The 16,400-nt window shown below is 40.9% G+C and overlaps 2 protein-coding genes across 12 annotated transcripts in view; both read left to right on the top strand.

Annotated features, from left to right (window-relative positions):
- Positions 1 to 6,539, top strand: part of kiaa0825 (KIAA0825 ortholog) — a 139,173-nt gene extending 132,634 nt beyond the window's left edge. For all 5 annotated transcript variants that reach the window (XM_088076891.1, XM_088076892.1, XM_088076893.1 and 2 more), the window contains one exon: positions 5,234 to 6,539. In XM_088076891.1, the coding sequence (XP_087933017.1) occupies positions 5,234 to 5,417 (184 nt within the window). In that variant the 3' untranslated portion in view covers positions 5,418 to 6,539. The remainder of the gene's footprint in view (positions 1 to 5,233) is intronic.
- A 3,226-nt stretch (positions 6,540 to 9,765) lies between these two features.
- arb2a (ARB2 cotranscriptional regulator A) overlaps positions 9,766 to 16,400 on the top strand; it is a 245,622-nt gene continuing 238,987 nt past the window's right edge. For 6 of the 7 annotated variants that reach the window (XM_042488204.2, XM_088076907.1, XM_042488202.2 and 3 more), the window contains exons 1-3: positions 9,766 to 9,847; positions 10,568 to 10,708; positions 12,297 to 12,398. In XM_042488204.2, the coding sequence (XP_042344138.1) occupies positions 10,603 to 10,708; positions 12,297 to 12,398 (208 nt within the window). In that variant the 5' untranslated portion in view covers positions 9,766 to 9,847; positions 10,568 to 10,602. The other variant, XM_088076908.1, reaches the window with a different exon arrangement.

Raw genomic sequence — 16,400 nt, 5'->3', positions numbered from 1 at the left:
GACCCCTTTGCCCTGTATTGTGAACTTGTCAGTTCACCCTACTGAACTAGATTCAAATATACAATTTTTATTCCCAACGAATCTTTATTGTTTCCTTTTTTTTTCAGATCTTCTTTTTTCTTTTAGGTTGTCAGGTAACTGCTGCCTGTCTCCATCTAGTTTTTATTGTTTTGGTTTAATTTCAAGGAACCATATTGAGATCAGATTTGGACATATTCGTATTACAAATTGTGACTTTGCTTTCTTAAAACTTAAAACTCACATTTTAGAAGGGCTCTCTTATGCAAAGATTTATTCCCATGCGCTTTGCCTTCCCGTAGCACCAAAGGCCAAGTGTGTAATAGCTTGAAATGAGATAGTATGGACTTAGCATGGCTACTGAGGTCTGGAGAAGACACACAAGCCGTTTTCTTATTTGAACTCCAGACAACGTCCAGAGAATCAGGTTGGGACATTGTCATGTGTCTCTCTTTCATACGTGCAACACATAACAGGAGATTGTCCCGAGACGCAGGGCATGATGTAGATTACACCAAGGTCACCATCTACATGTAAATGACCCCTCTTCTTCACCAGTAGATGCTTGTTTTCTTCTGGTTTTGTGCGGGCAGCATGATAGAAACGTCATACACATGTCCACTTGCTCATGGTGAATTCTCTAGACAATTACCTGCTCAGATCACACATGGGCTTAAAAGTCTGTGTTTAAGGTGGAAGGGAAGGATGGTGCTGATGGTGGATGGGTCAAAGGACTTTACTGCCAACCTTTTTCTAAACCTTACCACGTCGTTTTGGGACCTAAACCTGAAGAAAGTAAAGTAAACACCAAACTGGTAACGGCCATTGAATGGTCTTCTGAACGTCCCAGTAGGTGTAGCAGTCCTACACTGACTCATATGAGGTGTTCTGCTGGTTGATACATGTACTTGGTGAAAGGACGTACATACTGTAGTACGATGTGTATAAATAATGGCAATTTATTGGGCTGATAACACCCTAATAGGATGCAGCTGTCTACTGTCCTCACCTTCACTCATCACCTTTAAACACTTCTCCTCAAACTCTGACATCAGCATGAAGTAGCTGCTTGAATTCCTAAAACTTTTTGTGGTCAGGTTGAAAAGGTTCATCCACTGCCAGCTTTCTCTGGGAAGACTGCTCAGTCAGTGCTGTCTAGAAGCTAGTTTTTTTTTATAACTGGCAAGTTTTGATACATCAGTGCTCATCCTTGTTTCTTTTTCAGAGGCGTAGGGTGAATCTGAGTGTATGGTTAGAGAGGGACTCTCTTGTCAGTTGCAAACCCGTTTTGTGATGTGAATTGCTGAGAAGCTTTTTTTTTTTATCTTTCCAGAAAATTCGAAATCATCCTTCACCATAATCTCAGGTTCTAACCCCAAATGAGATGGTTGAAGATGTGACGACCAGTCAAAAAGATGTCCGTTCACTTAAAGTAACCTGACTCCAAAGGTCTCAGGCTGAAATTGGTTCTCACAAGGGTGAAAATGATAGAGGACATTTAACCATAGCTCTCTCTCTCTCTTTCATTCTCTCTCTCTCTCTTGTTCAGTCCCTCTCTTCCTACTTCTCTGACACATGTCGCCCTGGCATGCATGGAAAGGCCTGACCTTTGGAAAGTTTAGCACTTTAAATATTTAGGCTTGGGTTATGATGGATCCTCCAGGCCCCGAGGCAATGTGCGAAGCCTCTGATTAGGGCTGCTGTCAGAGTCATTTAGCCGAGTGTCTGGCTGTCGGTGGCGCTCTCTGTTTGACAGGCGAGCCTTTTAAACAAACAGCGGTCCCAGTGGCAGAGCGGGCAGGGCACCCAGCGCAGCACAAACACCCAACACTCTGAGAGAAACCACTCAGCCCACTGACAGCTGCAGACGAAACCACTGGCCACTGTCTCTCATGATCTTTCAGGCACTTTGTCTTTCTGCTCACTCACTTTCTTTCACAGTCTATACTTGTGGCTCTGCTTGTTTTATTTCATCGCTGCTCCTTCTTTTTCTTTTCCTGTCTCCTTGTCAATATTTTTTTTTCATCTGAGTCTCCTTTTTGTTATTCTCTCTCTCTGTGAGCTGCTGAAGTCAAACATCAAAGTTTCATCTGAGGGGTGTTTTGAGTAAGATTTAGTAAGTAAGTTGATTGCCGGATGATCTCTGAGCAGGGCTTATGCTCTTAATTTGTCAAACATCACCACTCATTATCAGCTGGAAATCAGGATAGATGCTCTCTGTCTTGTGCCTGCATCGTCCCATGATTAGGACAGCTTACATTGATGTTCGCGTTGAAATACATCTGAGCCAGCCTTTTCATCTCACTCTGAGACAATCTCCCGTGGCATCAATCCTGTAAATATATGAGTCTTAATATGTGTGTCCTATTCTGTATTCAGAGGAAGAGCCAAGTCAGCAGCTCCAGTATTAATGCATGAGAAATGAGCAGAGCCCATAAGAATTAAAGGGTAAGACTCCCCTTATTAAGATGTAAATTCCGGGGGAAAACTTGCCGAAATGAGGATACAGTGAAGTTATTGTCAACTTTAGCCTACTTATGCATTTCTAAGAGGCATTGTTGTGTTATAGTTGTTGAAATTAGATACACACAGCAAAGCACCTCGTGTATTTTTCGGCTCATTTTCAGCACGAGATCAACCAATATGCAGCCTATACTTTACGGAACAATTTACACTTTTGGCAACATTATCAAGTGACAGTATACATGGCAACTATCGTGGTAATTCAATCTCTGTCTGTGTGTGCTTCTCCTTTTTTTCCTCCCTCTCTACCTCTTTCTCATTTCAAATTTGCACTTAACACCTTCCTGGGGAAAGGCTTCTCATTCATCAACGGTGTTTGTCCCGGTGACAAGCAGGGCGCCTCCTGCATATCAATATCAGCTAAGACAATGCTGAGCCTGTAACCTTCAGCTAAATGTCATTCTGCTTAATCCTATTTGAAAATTAAACATTGAAAAACCTTTAGCGTACCTTCCTGTCTTCCTTCCTCTCCCGCTCCCTCCTTTATTGGCTGCCGTTCCTATAGCTGTCTGCTCTGCCTCGCTCCCCTTCCTGCTCTTGTTTTGCACACTGTGTGACATTTGTATTGTTTTGTTTGTGTGAGTGTTTGTAACCCATAATGGTTATTTAGCAGAACTGATTTTTTTTTTATGTCAGTGAAAAAATAATATAGGGGCAATTTGTCTGCCCTCAGTCGTCATCTGCATTCTTTCAACAGCAGCAGTCATCAAAGGCAGACTTTAAGCTACTTCTTCTCTTTGTTCTGTCTTTTTTGAGACAGTCCACTCACTGGGTGATGGATGTAAAGAAAAAGATCCAGACTGACACTAAAATTACCCAGAAAAACAGAAAAACTAGTGACCAAAGTTGCATGTGGAGAGAGAATGCAGTCGCATGAGAGGAACCCTCTTTGTCAAAGCTGCATATTTACATAAACAGATCCTCCCCTTACAGACGGTAATTACTACACTGACAGTGGTTGGGAAGCAGAGAAAGAGGATGTCTGATTTGTCCGGATACACAATATGACAGAGGCTGAAACTTCATCAAAGTGCTCTGCATTGCGAGACCTGCTTCTTAGTATGCATGAAACACATGTACTTTGTGTTTTACCCCCTTCTTCCTACTTACACACACATATGCCTCACACACATACATCCACAGAGCACAACTATATGTTTGAAGATACAGTGAGGAATCGGAGGGGAGGAAGGGCGGGATAAAAGGAGGCGCAGAGATTGCAATGAAAATGCAATCATTTGCAGTCGGACAGATATAATTCTCCTTTGGAGGGAGTGTGATGCGGCAGCTCAAAGACAGCCTTCAGCCAGCTCTCCATATGGATTTGATTGACCACAGTCACCCGTCAAGAGATTCCATTGAAATACTCAGAGTGAATTACAACGTGACTACCCTTGATGTCTTCATATTGAAGCCCTCCATTCACTCCGCAGCTCGAAGAAATTAGAAAATGTGATGGAGAGACATACTGTAGGAGCGGTTAAACAAGACGGGAAAGCAACAAGATGTGAAGAGCAATTTCCTCCAGGCTAAAAATTAGTCTCCCAAACATGGTTAGCATGAAGTTCAGCAGTTGTTATACCAAGACTTTGGCACAGTAAGCATCATATTGACAGGAAGGGGAAGACAGGGACCCTCTGAGAGCCAAAAGCATTGATTGTCTTTCACTTTTTTGTTTCAGTTTTTTCTAGAGCATCCCTCGAGTCTTCATTCTGTGTGTGTGCCTGTGTGTGTGTGTGTGTGTGTGTGTGTGTGTGTGTGTGTGTGTCAGCGCACGTACGTGTGTGCGTGTGGATGCTTGCAAGTCTCAAACAGGCCTTTTTCACCTACGTGGAAAAAGTTCTGTTCTAGTTCCCACACCTAAATTTGAACAATTCAGAGCATTTCGTTCAAAACTAAATTTGTTTGGAACCCGAAAAGTTTGTTCCCAGCTGGAACCACTTCTTTCACTGAAGACCTGAAGTGTGAACCATGACAACATCAGTTGTGGTGTTATATACTATAGAAAAGCGAGGATGGGGAAGCCACAAATAGACATGTTAAGTGAGAAATCATTGGAAAAAAGAGTGTGCAGTGGTCTCATTAATAGCTGGTCTATGCTTGTTTTTGGATAAAACAAATATTTAGAATAGCAGAACAAAAGTTTGCGGGTAATCAGTGTGATCTGCCACCTCACTATTATTGTTCACTTCTGTTTTGCTTTGCACAACGCCCTCCATTGATGACACTAGCTGGTTTGCTAGATAGCAACAAGGTTCCAAGAGTCCTGAATTGAACCAGCTCAGGAACCAGAGCTTTCTTGGTGGAAAAGGGGTATGAGTGTGTGTTTGCATGAGTGCAAAACTAATAGTGTATCAGAGTGGCATGAACTGCTGTGAAACTGAGCCACACAGCATGAAAAAGAAAGAGAAGAAGACCTCAATGTGAGAAATTGGAGAAATTGGAGTGAAAGTGTGGCTTGTGTAGCCTTGGCGTGTGTGAGAGATTTTATTTGTGGTGGGTGGGTCCTTTTTTTTATTATTATTTTGTGAGACACAAGTAGAGGGGAGATTTGAACACACCATCTTCACACAATGACATCACTTGTAGAGGAAACATTTAGTTGTGCCGTATGTGTTTTCATCTAACTCTGAGCGACAATTTTTTGTTGGTATTAAAAACATCTGACATGCAGTCTCTCTATGCTTTCCAGGTGGGAGATGCAGGAGGATGCAGAGCTGGAAGATGGAGAGAAATTTATGGTAGAGGAACTTCAGAGAGCCTATTTTGTTTGCTGCTGCAGCCCGGGACCGCAGGACCCTCCCGCAGCTGATGAGACACTGGCAGAGCAGACCCAGGGGGAAACACAACAATTCGATAAAAGTGCTGCCCAATAACCGTCCACACACTTTGAATTTTTATCATGTTGTAAATGTTTGCTTGTAACACTCACTTGCAGCTCTCAAGATAGCAGAGTGTGTGTACGTGTGCACATTTGTGGGTGTAATTGGGTTTGTGCATGCAGCGTGTGCAGCAATTCTGCATGTGTGTGCATGAAAACACGAGTGAGGGAGCGGACAAGAAACTGTGGAACAACAAAAAGAGTGAGGGAGACGTCGCCTCCCTCTTTATGCACACGTCTCAGACAAACTCTCTGTGCTTTCCTATGCTGCATCAGACGCATTTCATCTTTTTGGAGCACATCTCCAGAAATCAGTTCTGGGAAATGGAGAGCCTGGATTTGTTTGCCTGGGACAAGATGGGACTGTGTGATCGTTGTCGGTAGTTGAAGGTGTTTTCTTTTTTTTTTTTTGAGACAGTGAGTGTAAAGACGTTGGTGTCAGCATACTTTCTCCTGGTTCCTGAAAGCAAACATCAAATATTACGGTTGGGAGGCAAGATGATGTATGTTTTGATTACAGTGTGTCCCCAAAATCTGCCCCACTATGTAACATCAGTCAGTATTTTGTGCAAACTGAGAAAACATTTATTTTATGTGTAATACGATTGCTGAGTATATTTTTTCAAGTTTGTCCATATCTTGTTATTTATGATATGAGGAATGTTTTAGAATTAAACATAATAATCAGATTCTTACTTCACTGTTGAACATGCTTCTTCTGTCTTACGATCAATTTGTGTGATCTCTGCGCGATCAATAATTTATGGTGATTCATGACTATGAAGTTAGCTTTACATTTTTGAATACATACATCAGATGTTCTTTCGTGTTATATCTGATGTTCAAATCAGGATTAAACAACGCACATGGTGCTCTTTTCATCAACAGGAATATAATTTCAGCTCACAAAGGCTACTGCACATCCTGTGCAATTCCTTTGAGAGAGGGGGAAACATTTCCTGCTGCAGAGAGAGATGTTCCTTTCTGTAACTAGATTTTTAATGCAAATGTAGCAAGACTGCGATCGCCAAACCACTTAGTGAATACAAAAGACAACAAAATGTTCAGCAACTGAATTCTGCCTGTGACTCTGAATAAAGGCTAACAGACAACAAAGCGCCATTAGTCAGTGTAAATGTACTGTATTTGACGTAACAATAAAACCGTTTTATTTGGGTGTTGCAGGAAGAAAAAAAAAGTATTTGGTGAACCAAACTGTTCTTGTTCTGTGAAAGAAACGCTTTGATCTCTTTCTTTCTCCCTCGCCATCCCTCCTAGAGTAAGTACCTGTAGGGTTATCCATTTGTATTTCCATTGGGTGATAGGTTCAGAAGACAACTGTCAGAAAAGCTGACAGTATAATTCACAACAAATCATTACAAAGAATGATTCATCACAAAGAATAAACTGAATATTCTATTATGTGGCATTCATTGGGGGATTATCAAACCTACATAAACATTTTAGAATCCTGGAGCTCATCATGACATATTCATGCAGGATAAACAGTCACAGCATTTTGACTCCTCTGATTTCCATTTCAATTGATTACCCTCAGTTTATTAGTGCATTATCCACAGCAAACTCTCACAGCAGAAACATGTTGGTTTTATTTGTATGTTCAACCATTCAATACAACAAGCTTTGTGTCAGCATGAAGTGAGCCAACATGGTAGCATTGCAGGGAAACAATCCTTCTGTCTGAGCCCACTTGTTTCACTTCATTTTCATGCAAAAAATGCCAATTATTTATTCTTTGGCTTCCAAACAATGACACTATAATACAAACAAGTCAAAATGCATCAGCCTCACAATTTTATTTAAAATACATGAACAAAGCAATTATTGACTATATAAGAAAACACACCAAAGACGATGCTACGTTTTCCAAACATCTGCTAATACATGGGCAGCCACAAGACACAGTCAAACAGTCATTTGATTCTCACCAAAGTAAACCCAAGAATTAGCACAGATAAAGCAGGAATTGAATTTTGTTATAATGGGTGGCAATACAATACATACTCTCATTAAAAGTGAAAAGTTTTAGTGACTGAAAAGCCCTACTGTAAAGTTCCAATGATTATACAATTGTAAAGTCATACTTTTTATTATATATATTTTTAATTTTACCTATTTTATTTCTGTTTCATGTCTTTTATTTCCTTTTATTTGTGGTTTTATTGCTTTTGTTGTTTTTGGTCTTTTTGTTTATATTATTTTATATTGATATTTTGCATCCTGCATCCTGCATTACTTGCCCTCTTGCTTTAATTTTATCCTAACTGTACCCTAGTTTCATCTCTCTTGTGCACAGTAGGACAGTTCTATTGTTGTATTTCCTTCTGTGTATCCATTTTTGCGTTTGCTGTGTTTGTCGAAGCACTTCATAAACTCTATCTTTAAAGGTGCTATATAAATGTAGTTGTGATTATTATTATTGGTATTAAAAGCTTGAAGTAGGCCTACAGTTTAATCATTAGCCTGAATGTCTGCTCATTTTATAGGAGGGTTTTAGAGGGGTATCAGGTGTTTCAAGTCTAAGAGAACTGAGCAGTCACTGGTTTGGCTAGATGTTTTTATCCCATTTTTATTTGTCAAGTCTGATGGAATCAAATTTGGAACCAGATTTAAGTTAGAGGTTTGTCTCAAGTCTGAGTCATGTGACTCTAATCCACACCTCTGCTCCCAGGTGCTGCATTCAGTATTAGGAGTGAGAAGCATCTCTTTTATCTTGTCAAACTCAGTGCCATATCAGTGCCACAATATGTCATCTCTGTTTCTTATTTGGGTCTCCCCTTGCAGCATTTCCAGCGCTCTGCTTGAGGAAACAGGGTAGCTCAGCTCCCATGAGAGACAGCTTTAACTTCTAGAGGCCGTCCGGAAGTAGGGCATCCAGCTTTAGTTTAACCAGGAGGCTATTTCTGTGAATCATAAAAACACATCATTAAGTACAGTTGCAGGTACATGACACAGGTAAACTGGGTGTGGCAGGTGGTTTAAGACACATGTGGCATCCTATCATTAAGTCAGGCAGGTCTAGTTTTGACATTAAACTCTGACAGTTTTGTGAGAACAGTCCTTAACACTCCCACCACAGCAGCTTCTCCCGGGAGGACCGGATTTCTTTGTGTCAGAAGTGAAGAATCAGTCTCTCTGCCAGCGTGATCTGATCACTACCCTTTTTTATTATGTTAGAACAAAGAATGTGTCTTGATTTCCCCTATTTGAGGGAGTTACATTAAGTTCATTTTGTTTCCCTGCAAGTCACCAAGGTACAACATGAACCCAGGTGACAGTGAAACAGTGTGTGCCATTCCTGACATAAAGCCCTGACTGTCACCGTTCACTGTCATGATAAATGAGCACCATGTCTGTAATGATGTACTCTCACTGCCCCCTTACAGCCACTTTCACATGCATCACCCCCAGCCCCACTTTTAAAGGTGCTGACATATGTAAAACAGAGGTTTTAGTGTTAATTGATATGTGTTTGCAGTGCTTACTTTATACAATATTAAAATGGTGCTGGAATTTAATGCAAAGGATGTTTCATGTATCATATCAATTTAGAGATCCTTTCAAATACAGTGTGTCCCCAAAGCCAGCTTAAACTGGATGTTGTTTTCAAGCATGTGAGAGAAACATAATGTTGACCAGTCATCTGGTAAACTTGTATTTGTATAGTTTATATGTTAGAGCTTTTGTTTGATTTTAACATCTTTCCTAATAATTGTATTTTTTAATTTACAAAAAACTAGTAGATGAAAAGAGAAAAAAAACAATGTCAATAATGAAAATAGGCCATCTCTTATTAACATTTTAACAACTTTTAGGAGAGTGGGGTAGTGTGAGCAAAACAGTGCATCATAATAATTAAGATTATCAAATGTTTTACATGTAAAATCTGTATTTACAAAATATTTTGGTTATCTAAAAATGTGCAGTAGCTGTGAAATAACTGCTATGGACTTTAAAGTACTTCTCTCCCACTGAGATGCAGTGGAGCACAAATGTAGAAGTATTTTTTAAAAAGACCTTTTTAAAAAAGTTGCTGGAGTTTTTATGCCCTTTATTCATCTCCCTTCTCCATGCACGTTGTAGGTAAAGGTGCTCCAGTAATCCTCACCCTAATATGAAATGGAAAAAAATAATTCCAAGTAATTCAAATGTGTTTTTACGAATGTGCATTAACCTGCCTCCATTATTAAATATCGCATAATAGATGAAGAAAAAATAACCCACACATGGGAAAACATCAGTTTATACTGGAGCAGCTGCTGTGCTACTGTCTCTTTAAATATCCCTTCCAGTCCGTTGCCCCGGTAACCCGGAAGCTTCACGCTCTCCATGCTCTGCACTGCTCAGAGTCCTTCCTGTTTCAAAAAGGAAGCAGCAGCAACTGGACAGTCGCATGTGCTGATGGTGCGTGAGTCGAACAAAAAGCATGCATGCATCTACTCTAAACAGCTGTTCCTCTCCGAAATGTGTTTCGTTTGGTTGACATGGATGTGAAATAAAAACACGAAGGTCCTCCTGTACCTGCTCGCAGTGGCTCCATGTAGAGCGACTGCACTGTCCGGGAGTTGTTTGTAAGAGCACGAAACATTTGACAGATGTTAACTGTTGTTGGGAGAATGACAGAGCAGTCTGGGGTAGCTAACCGTGTGAAATGAATGTTTCTTTACTGCCTGCAGCGAGGTGATGAAGCAAGCAGAACTTTGCTGTGTTTGCATAATTAATCCAGTTGTCGGCGAATTAGGCGAATACACGTCTACAGCCCGTACCCACAGTTACATGTTTCACAGCATTAATGTTGACAAATAATAGTAGTTAGCTGCTTATGCTGTGCGATATTGTAGTGTGCATGATCACTGCTTCGTTTTATTCAGTAAGCTATAAGCTTGTAGCCTGTGCATGAGTGCAGGAGTCAATAGCATGTTACAATGTTTTGGCTCGCTGTCATCTTACAGGTGCAACAAACTTTGAGGCATTTACCCTCTTAGTCTGTGGTAGATAAAGAAGGGACTCATTCTCTGACAGGTAGAGGCAAGTTCGAGTAATATACAAACACAGTTTATGTGCTCCAGCAGTGATGCGGTGTAAGTTCTTATTTTTCTCCTTTTCAATTCCCACGTGTGACAGGATGCATCTCAGTGATTTTTGGGAGGGGAGGACCCATGCTCTCTCATCTGTGCGCTGCCACACCAGCCTTGTACATATTGTGGATCACTATGGCCCAGATAGCTGGCCAGGAGGACAGAGAGAAAACTACTGCACTCAAAGGTATGAAATTATACTGAGAGCATCTTTACAAATCTGTCTTTTCCTTTGTTTTAAGAGCACTACTTCCTTTCTCCTTTTCCATTTCAGAGGACATGAAGTAAAATTGTGATTACAACAGGGTTCCCACAGTCATGTAAAATCCTGAAAAGTCATGGAATTTCACAATCACATTGCCCAGAAAAGTCATGTTATTAGTAAAAAGTGGAAGTAATGGAAAAGACATTGAATTTCGGGGTGCGAAATGAAAATGTAACATTGATCTTTCCTGGATAACCTGCCATGTAAGGTAACATTCTCATAGATTTATTTTCTGTAGCTGTCCACATAACATAGCACTAATATGTGTCCATGTGTGACGTTTCGTTTACCATCACATACGTTTCTTCACTTTCTTCCTGCATTAAGTCTCTCCCGTCATGCATACCTGCCATGAAATTATGTTTGAAAAATGCCAGGCATGTGGGACAGGGAAAAAAGTGTCCTGATGGATCCTGAAGTCATGGAAAAGTTTTGAAATTTTGCCAAAGCATATGTGTGGAAACCAAGTTGCAACTTTCATTACCATAACCTGTAATTTCATCATTTTGCTAATATTGATGTGATTTATTTTTCAGTCCAATTTGCTGACTCATTATTTTGAAGCTGTCCCTTTTATCATGTCGAACAAGAAGCCCAGTGTGCTGCTCCGTTTAAACGGACTCTCCTAGATTCGTCTGCTGCTTTGACCTGAGTTAATCCTCTTATTTCAGCCTAAAAGCAAGAACACCAACATGTCTTACTTGTCTTATATGACACCAACATTTATACACCCTATAGTCTTATATCACTGGAGATGTCCAACATACTTTTTCCTGTAGGAAAAGTTTCACTAAAGTCTCAAAAACTACAGGAAAGAATGTGTAGTTCCTGTGAGGTTGCACCACAGTGGAAATAAAATGATAGATGGGATTATGAAAATGTTAAATCACACAATATTGTGCACAATTCACAACTGAACAAATGTGGCAGAAACACTTATTTTGTCTCTTTTTTCTAAAGTAATGTGCAATTCTTCTCACTCTGCGGGATTGTATGCCTACGAAGCTCATGTGGTCCACCTGACTAAATGAAAATATCTTATTTTTAATTTATTTCCATGGGCTGATTTTTTTCTGTTCATATTTGGTTTGCCCTAAGAGTAGATGACATAATCACTTAACATTGAGTCCAGCATAATAACCCACCATTTTTGCAGGTCAATTTATGTGATTTTTCCTGCCATTTTTAACTTGAGTGATAGACTTTGCAAAAAGTTTTCATGTAGATCTTGGTGTAGATGTCTTTTCCATCTGCCATAACACTTGAGACAAAAAAGTTTTATTTTGAGCATTTAGGGAGAATCTTGGTGGAGCAGTTTCTGTAGCTTTGTAATGTAACAAATGCAGAGACATTATCTTAGGTAATGTTGCTAGATATTCTCAGGTTATTATGTTGTGATGAGGTTACGGCATGATATTGTGGCTCTTGACATTCTTTTAAAGTAAGCAGCTATGACTGTTGTCACTAATTCCTGCTCACCTTTGCTCTTCTCTGTCGTCGTTCTCCTTAGATTTGCTGTCGAGAATAGACTTAGATGAACTGATGAAGAAAGATGAGCCTCCTTTCACTTTCCCCAAAACACTGGAGGAGTTTGAATATGGCTTCAATGAATGTAAGTACACATTTTAGTCTTCAAAGCACACAGTCTTCTGCTTTAACAGTAACAACAAGAACAACCAAACACACAAAGTCCCACGAATTGTAAGTCAACAGAACAACACTGCAAACAGTTCAAGCATGAAACCTCAGCTCAATAGAGTAAAATCTTGGCACTGGATTGTCAAAATCAAATTAGGGTTTAGTTATTAACTGCAGGAATGGGGTTTGTTCTTAGTCCACAGCATGTCGTCCTCAGCAGTTTTCCCAGTATTTTTGGCTTGAGACCCCTTAAAATAAAGGAACCCCTTGCCGCAGTTTCAGTATGTCCAACAAAGAAACGTCTTTGTTTTATTTGAGTAATTGTTCATGATCTTAAGAGGGACAACTATTCTATATTTTACAAAAAGCAAAGATTGAATGAGTAGCAGAGCTATGTTTTTTACTGAATGTGTGTTTCTTCGTGTGGGTGTGTGTATCTTTCTGTCTTCATCTAATCTCGCAAACTACTGGACCAATTAGCGTGATATTTTGTGTGCACATATATAAAAGAATGCTTAAGGATCTCCTGTTGTTGTTGTAATTCACAGTTGTTGAAAATGCTGTTTATTTAAGCAATGCCAATTGAGAGGGAGTGCTGTTGAACTGTATATATTCACGGCTGTGATTAAGTCGTAGACACAAGGCCGCAGCTGCTCCCAACCTGGGCTGTAGGTAGAGGGCTTTTGCGTCATGCAGAATTTTGCTCTGGTAGTTTATGAGCAATGATACCAGTCAAACGGGATTTCTTTGCTCTTCCAGCACTGATTCAATCTATGGTAACGTTAGATGAGCACCGACTGTTAATGTTTGCCTAATTAACGGTTTAGAACAGCTGTGAAGCGGACTGATACATGAATAGTCAAAAGTCCTAGTGCTGTTGTACTCATGGAAAGTCTTGCGATCAATCAAATTGTTTGGTCTGAACTAACTGTTGTATAATGACAGTTTAATACCATCATTATCTGTTGACTCCTCACCCCTTTTAACCGGTCAGTTGTTTTACAGTAATCGTCTTGCCTAAAAACAAGATTTTCCAAGTCTGGTGTAGGCCACAATTTGGCCTTTGTCGTGGCTCAAATTGACATACCTGGAAAAGTTGGTCTTATTTTGAACAGGAGCATCTGCATATAAATCCCGTACCGTATATGTGATGATCCACTAAAGTTGTGCATATTAATAGATTAATTAGTCCCAGTTTCTATTATCTTTACTGCTTTATTTACTGTAATGAAGCTGGGAGGGACAACTCCAGTGGGTGCAGCTCTCCATAGTCCGTCTGCAACTTGTTTTTTCTGTCTGCTGCATGGTATCATACCACACTGGGAGCGTTTTAGAAACAGAGCATTTTGCCTGTCAAATTTTGTAGACTTGCAGATTTTGTTGATTTAGTAATCTTTCCTTGATATTTGTGCTTCCATGTGAAGTAAGTAAGCAGGCTGTGTAGTTAAAAGTTCTCTTTTTTGTCTTTTTAATTGTGTTTGTTGTTATTTCCTACTTTGTTGTGCTGTAACCTACAGACAAAGTTAATACCATATAAAGTCCAGTTATCAGCAACATGGATCAAATATTTGTTCCTGTGGTTTAGTCATTAAAAATACATTAGTCCTCATAATTACATGGTATCTATATTTTACATACAGTGCCTGTTTGCAGGAGAACTCGTTTGGCTCCGTGCAATGTGCCGCAGCTCCGTCAAAAATAGATGAGGTGCATATTTTTATTAGCTGCTGTGATGCTTCTGAATCATGCTGCGGTGTGTCTGCTGAAACTACAAGAATTGTCTACAGTGGCCGTGATCAGCTGGGGTGGTCGCCTGGTGGAGATCGCTCTCTACTGAGTGCACTTTACCCCAAAGTAACCCCACAGAATGTACACTGATACTTGTTGATAACTGAGGACAGCTACTAATAGCTACAAGGGGAAACAGACGCTCTATTCACTTCCTGTTTTAGTTGCGCAATGGCTGATGCACTTCCTTTGTGCCGAAAAATCTAGCCTTTATATTCCCACAGGATCATCACCAGTGACAGACAGAAATGCATAGTGAAAGCAAGCCTTATAAGAAACTAATTCAATGCAGGAGGTGTCAATATTTTATAGCCGTTACATTGTGCAGCCAACATAACCTTAGAATGATATGTCAAAGGGGTTCTTTGTGAAAATCAGAGCGCACGAGTTGCCTAAACACGGTTTGCATTGTGGAGGTGGCTGAGCCAGCGGCTAGCAACTAACAGTGCTAAGTCCATGAACAGCACTTAACAACAGCAACAGTGCTGATAGAGGTAATGGTGTTAACCAGAGGGAAACTAGAGAGTGGGCACTGCCCTTCCACGTCAACGGCGACCTGATATCAGCACCATATAAGCACTTGCAAAGTGGTGGTGATGAGCTAGCTTGCAGGATACACACATGCAGGCTTGGTCGGACTGGCTTACCAGAGCAAACGCCATAGACGTTTGGTTTACGACACACACACAGAATTAGCTGACCTCATTCTCTGCTCAGGATGCCATCATCTACTTCATCTTTTACATGTCAAATATTGGTTTGCTGTTGTATTGATGCTCTGATTGTTGCACACAGTTCCTTTAAAAAACCTGTCTCTTTCCACCCTAATCTTGTGACCTCTGGATGGTTCCTGACCCCCTAGGTTGAGAACAACCGGACCACAGAGTTGGTTGATTCATTTTAAAGTTGCTGTGAAGCTGACATTAAAAATCAAAATTACCATAATCCCTTTTAAAACTAAGGCAGTTTTAACATAAACTGTCTGCGTGTCATTATGTTTCTGCTCAGTGTAATGTCACTGCTTTTTGAATTAATGACCTGAAACTGTCTCTGGTGTCACCTGGGACATTTCGGGTGTAAAGTGTGTGTGTGTGTGTGTGTCCATTATTAGTGACAGTAAAGAGAAGAGCTGACCCAGAGTGGTGCAGGTCCAGATGATATAAAAGTCTCTTTAGAATTCACTTGGCTCATTTTAATCAAACCAGGTGGAGAGACGGAGGAAGATTTGGAAAGAGGGTGGTGTTTTTGACTCTTAGTATTCCCCTGTAGCCCCTCTCTCTCTCTCTCTCTCTCTCTCTCTCTCTCTCTCTCTCTCTCTCTCTCTCTCTCTCTCTCTCTTTCCCTCTCTCTGCCACCCCCTCTGTTCTCTGTCAGTGTCTCTGCTGGCTGTCTGGCTGGCTGAGTGGGGGACATGTTGTGTACTCTACGGCCCGTCAGTAACCTACTCAGCCTTGCCCTCCGCCTGACGGAGCATTTGCATAACCTCGCTGTGCCTAAGAACAGAGACACGGAGACTTACCCCCCACCCGCCACCATGCCAACACCCGCCAACCCCCGCCAACCCCTCCTCTATCCCACCCTCGAGTCCCTGCTCAGTCTCCCATGGAGGGATGAACACATTCAGAGACTCTCCATCTCTTCTCCATTTCTCTGTATCTCTCTATTTCTGCCCCTGCCCTGCTCAAAATCCCCAACCGAAACACAGCTTACCCCCACACACACACACACACACACACACCCATAGCCATCTGTATGTCTGTGTGTCAATTTCCACTCAGGCCTGTTTTTGAAGGATAGCATTTCACAGTAGCTCTGGCTCGCAGGCATTTCTATAGCTACACCCAGGCTACCTTTGCCCAAGACAGGTGGAACAAAAATGTTAATTTGACCATGTAATGATGTGAATACAGACGAGGCTGTGTACAATAGTTTGCAGGTATCTTAATCACTGAAGATGATGGCTTCATCTCGCTAGCCCTCCAGTTTTCCATTACTGGAAATCCAAGGTTATGTACACCTAATTAAGCGGCCAAATTGAGAACAGAATGCTAATTATGACAGAAAAGAGGAGAAAAGTTGAGAAAACGTTATTCCTCTGAGAGGATGTGTTGGGGGAAGCGATGGAGCTGATCACCCCTCTAGCTCACACACACGCACACACACACACACGCTATTTCTCCCTCCCTTC

Source organism: Plectropomus leopardus, chromosome 4, assembly GCF_026936395.1.
Source record: "Plectropomus leopardus strain MGB_pleo_1.0 chromosome 4, ASM2693639v1, whole genome shotgun sequence".
Classification (NCBI taxonomy): domain Eukaryota; kingdom Metazoa; phylum Chordata; class Actinopteri; order Perciformes; family Serranidae; genus Plectropomus; species Plectropomus leopardus.
The sequence above is the reverse complement of the archived record's forward strand: the minus strand, read 5'-3'. Positions and strand labels throughout refer to the sequence as shown.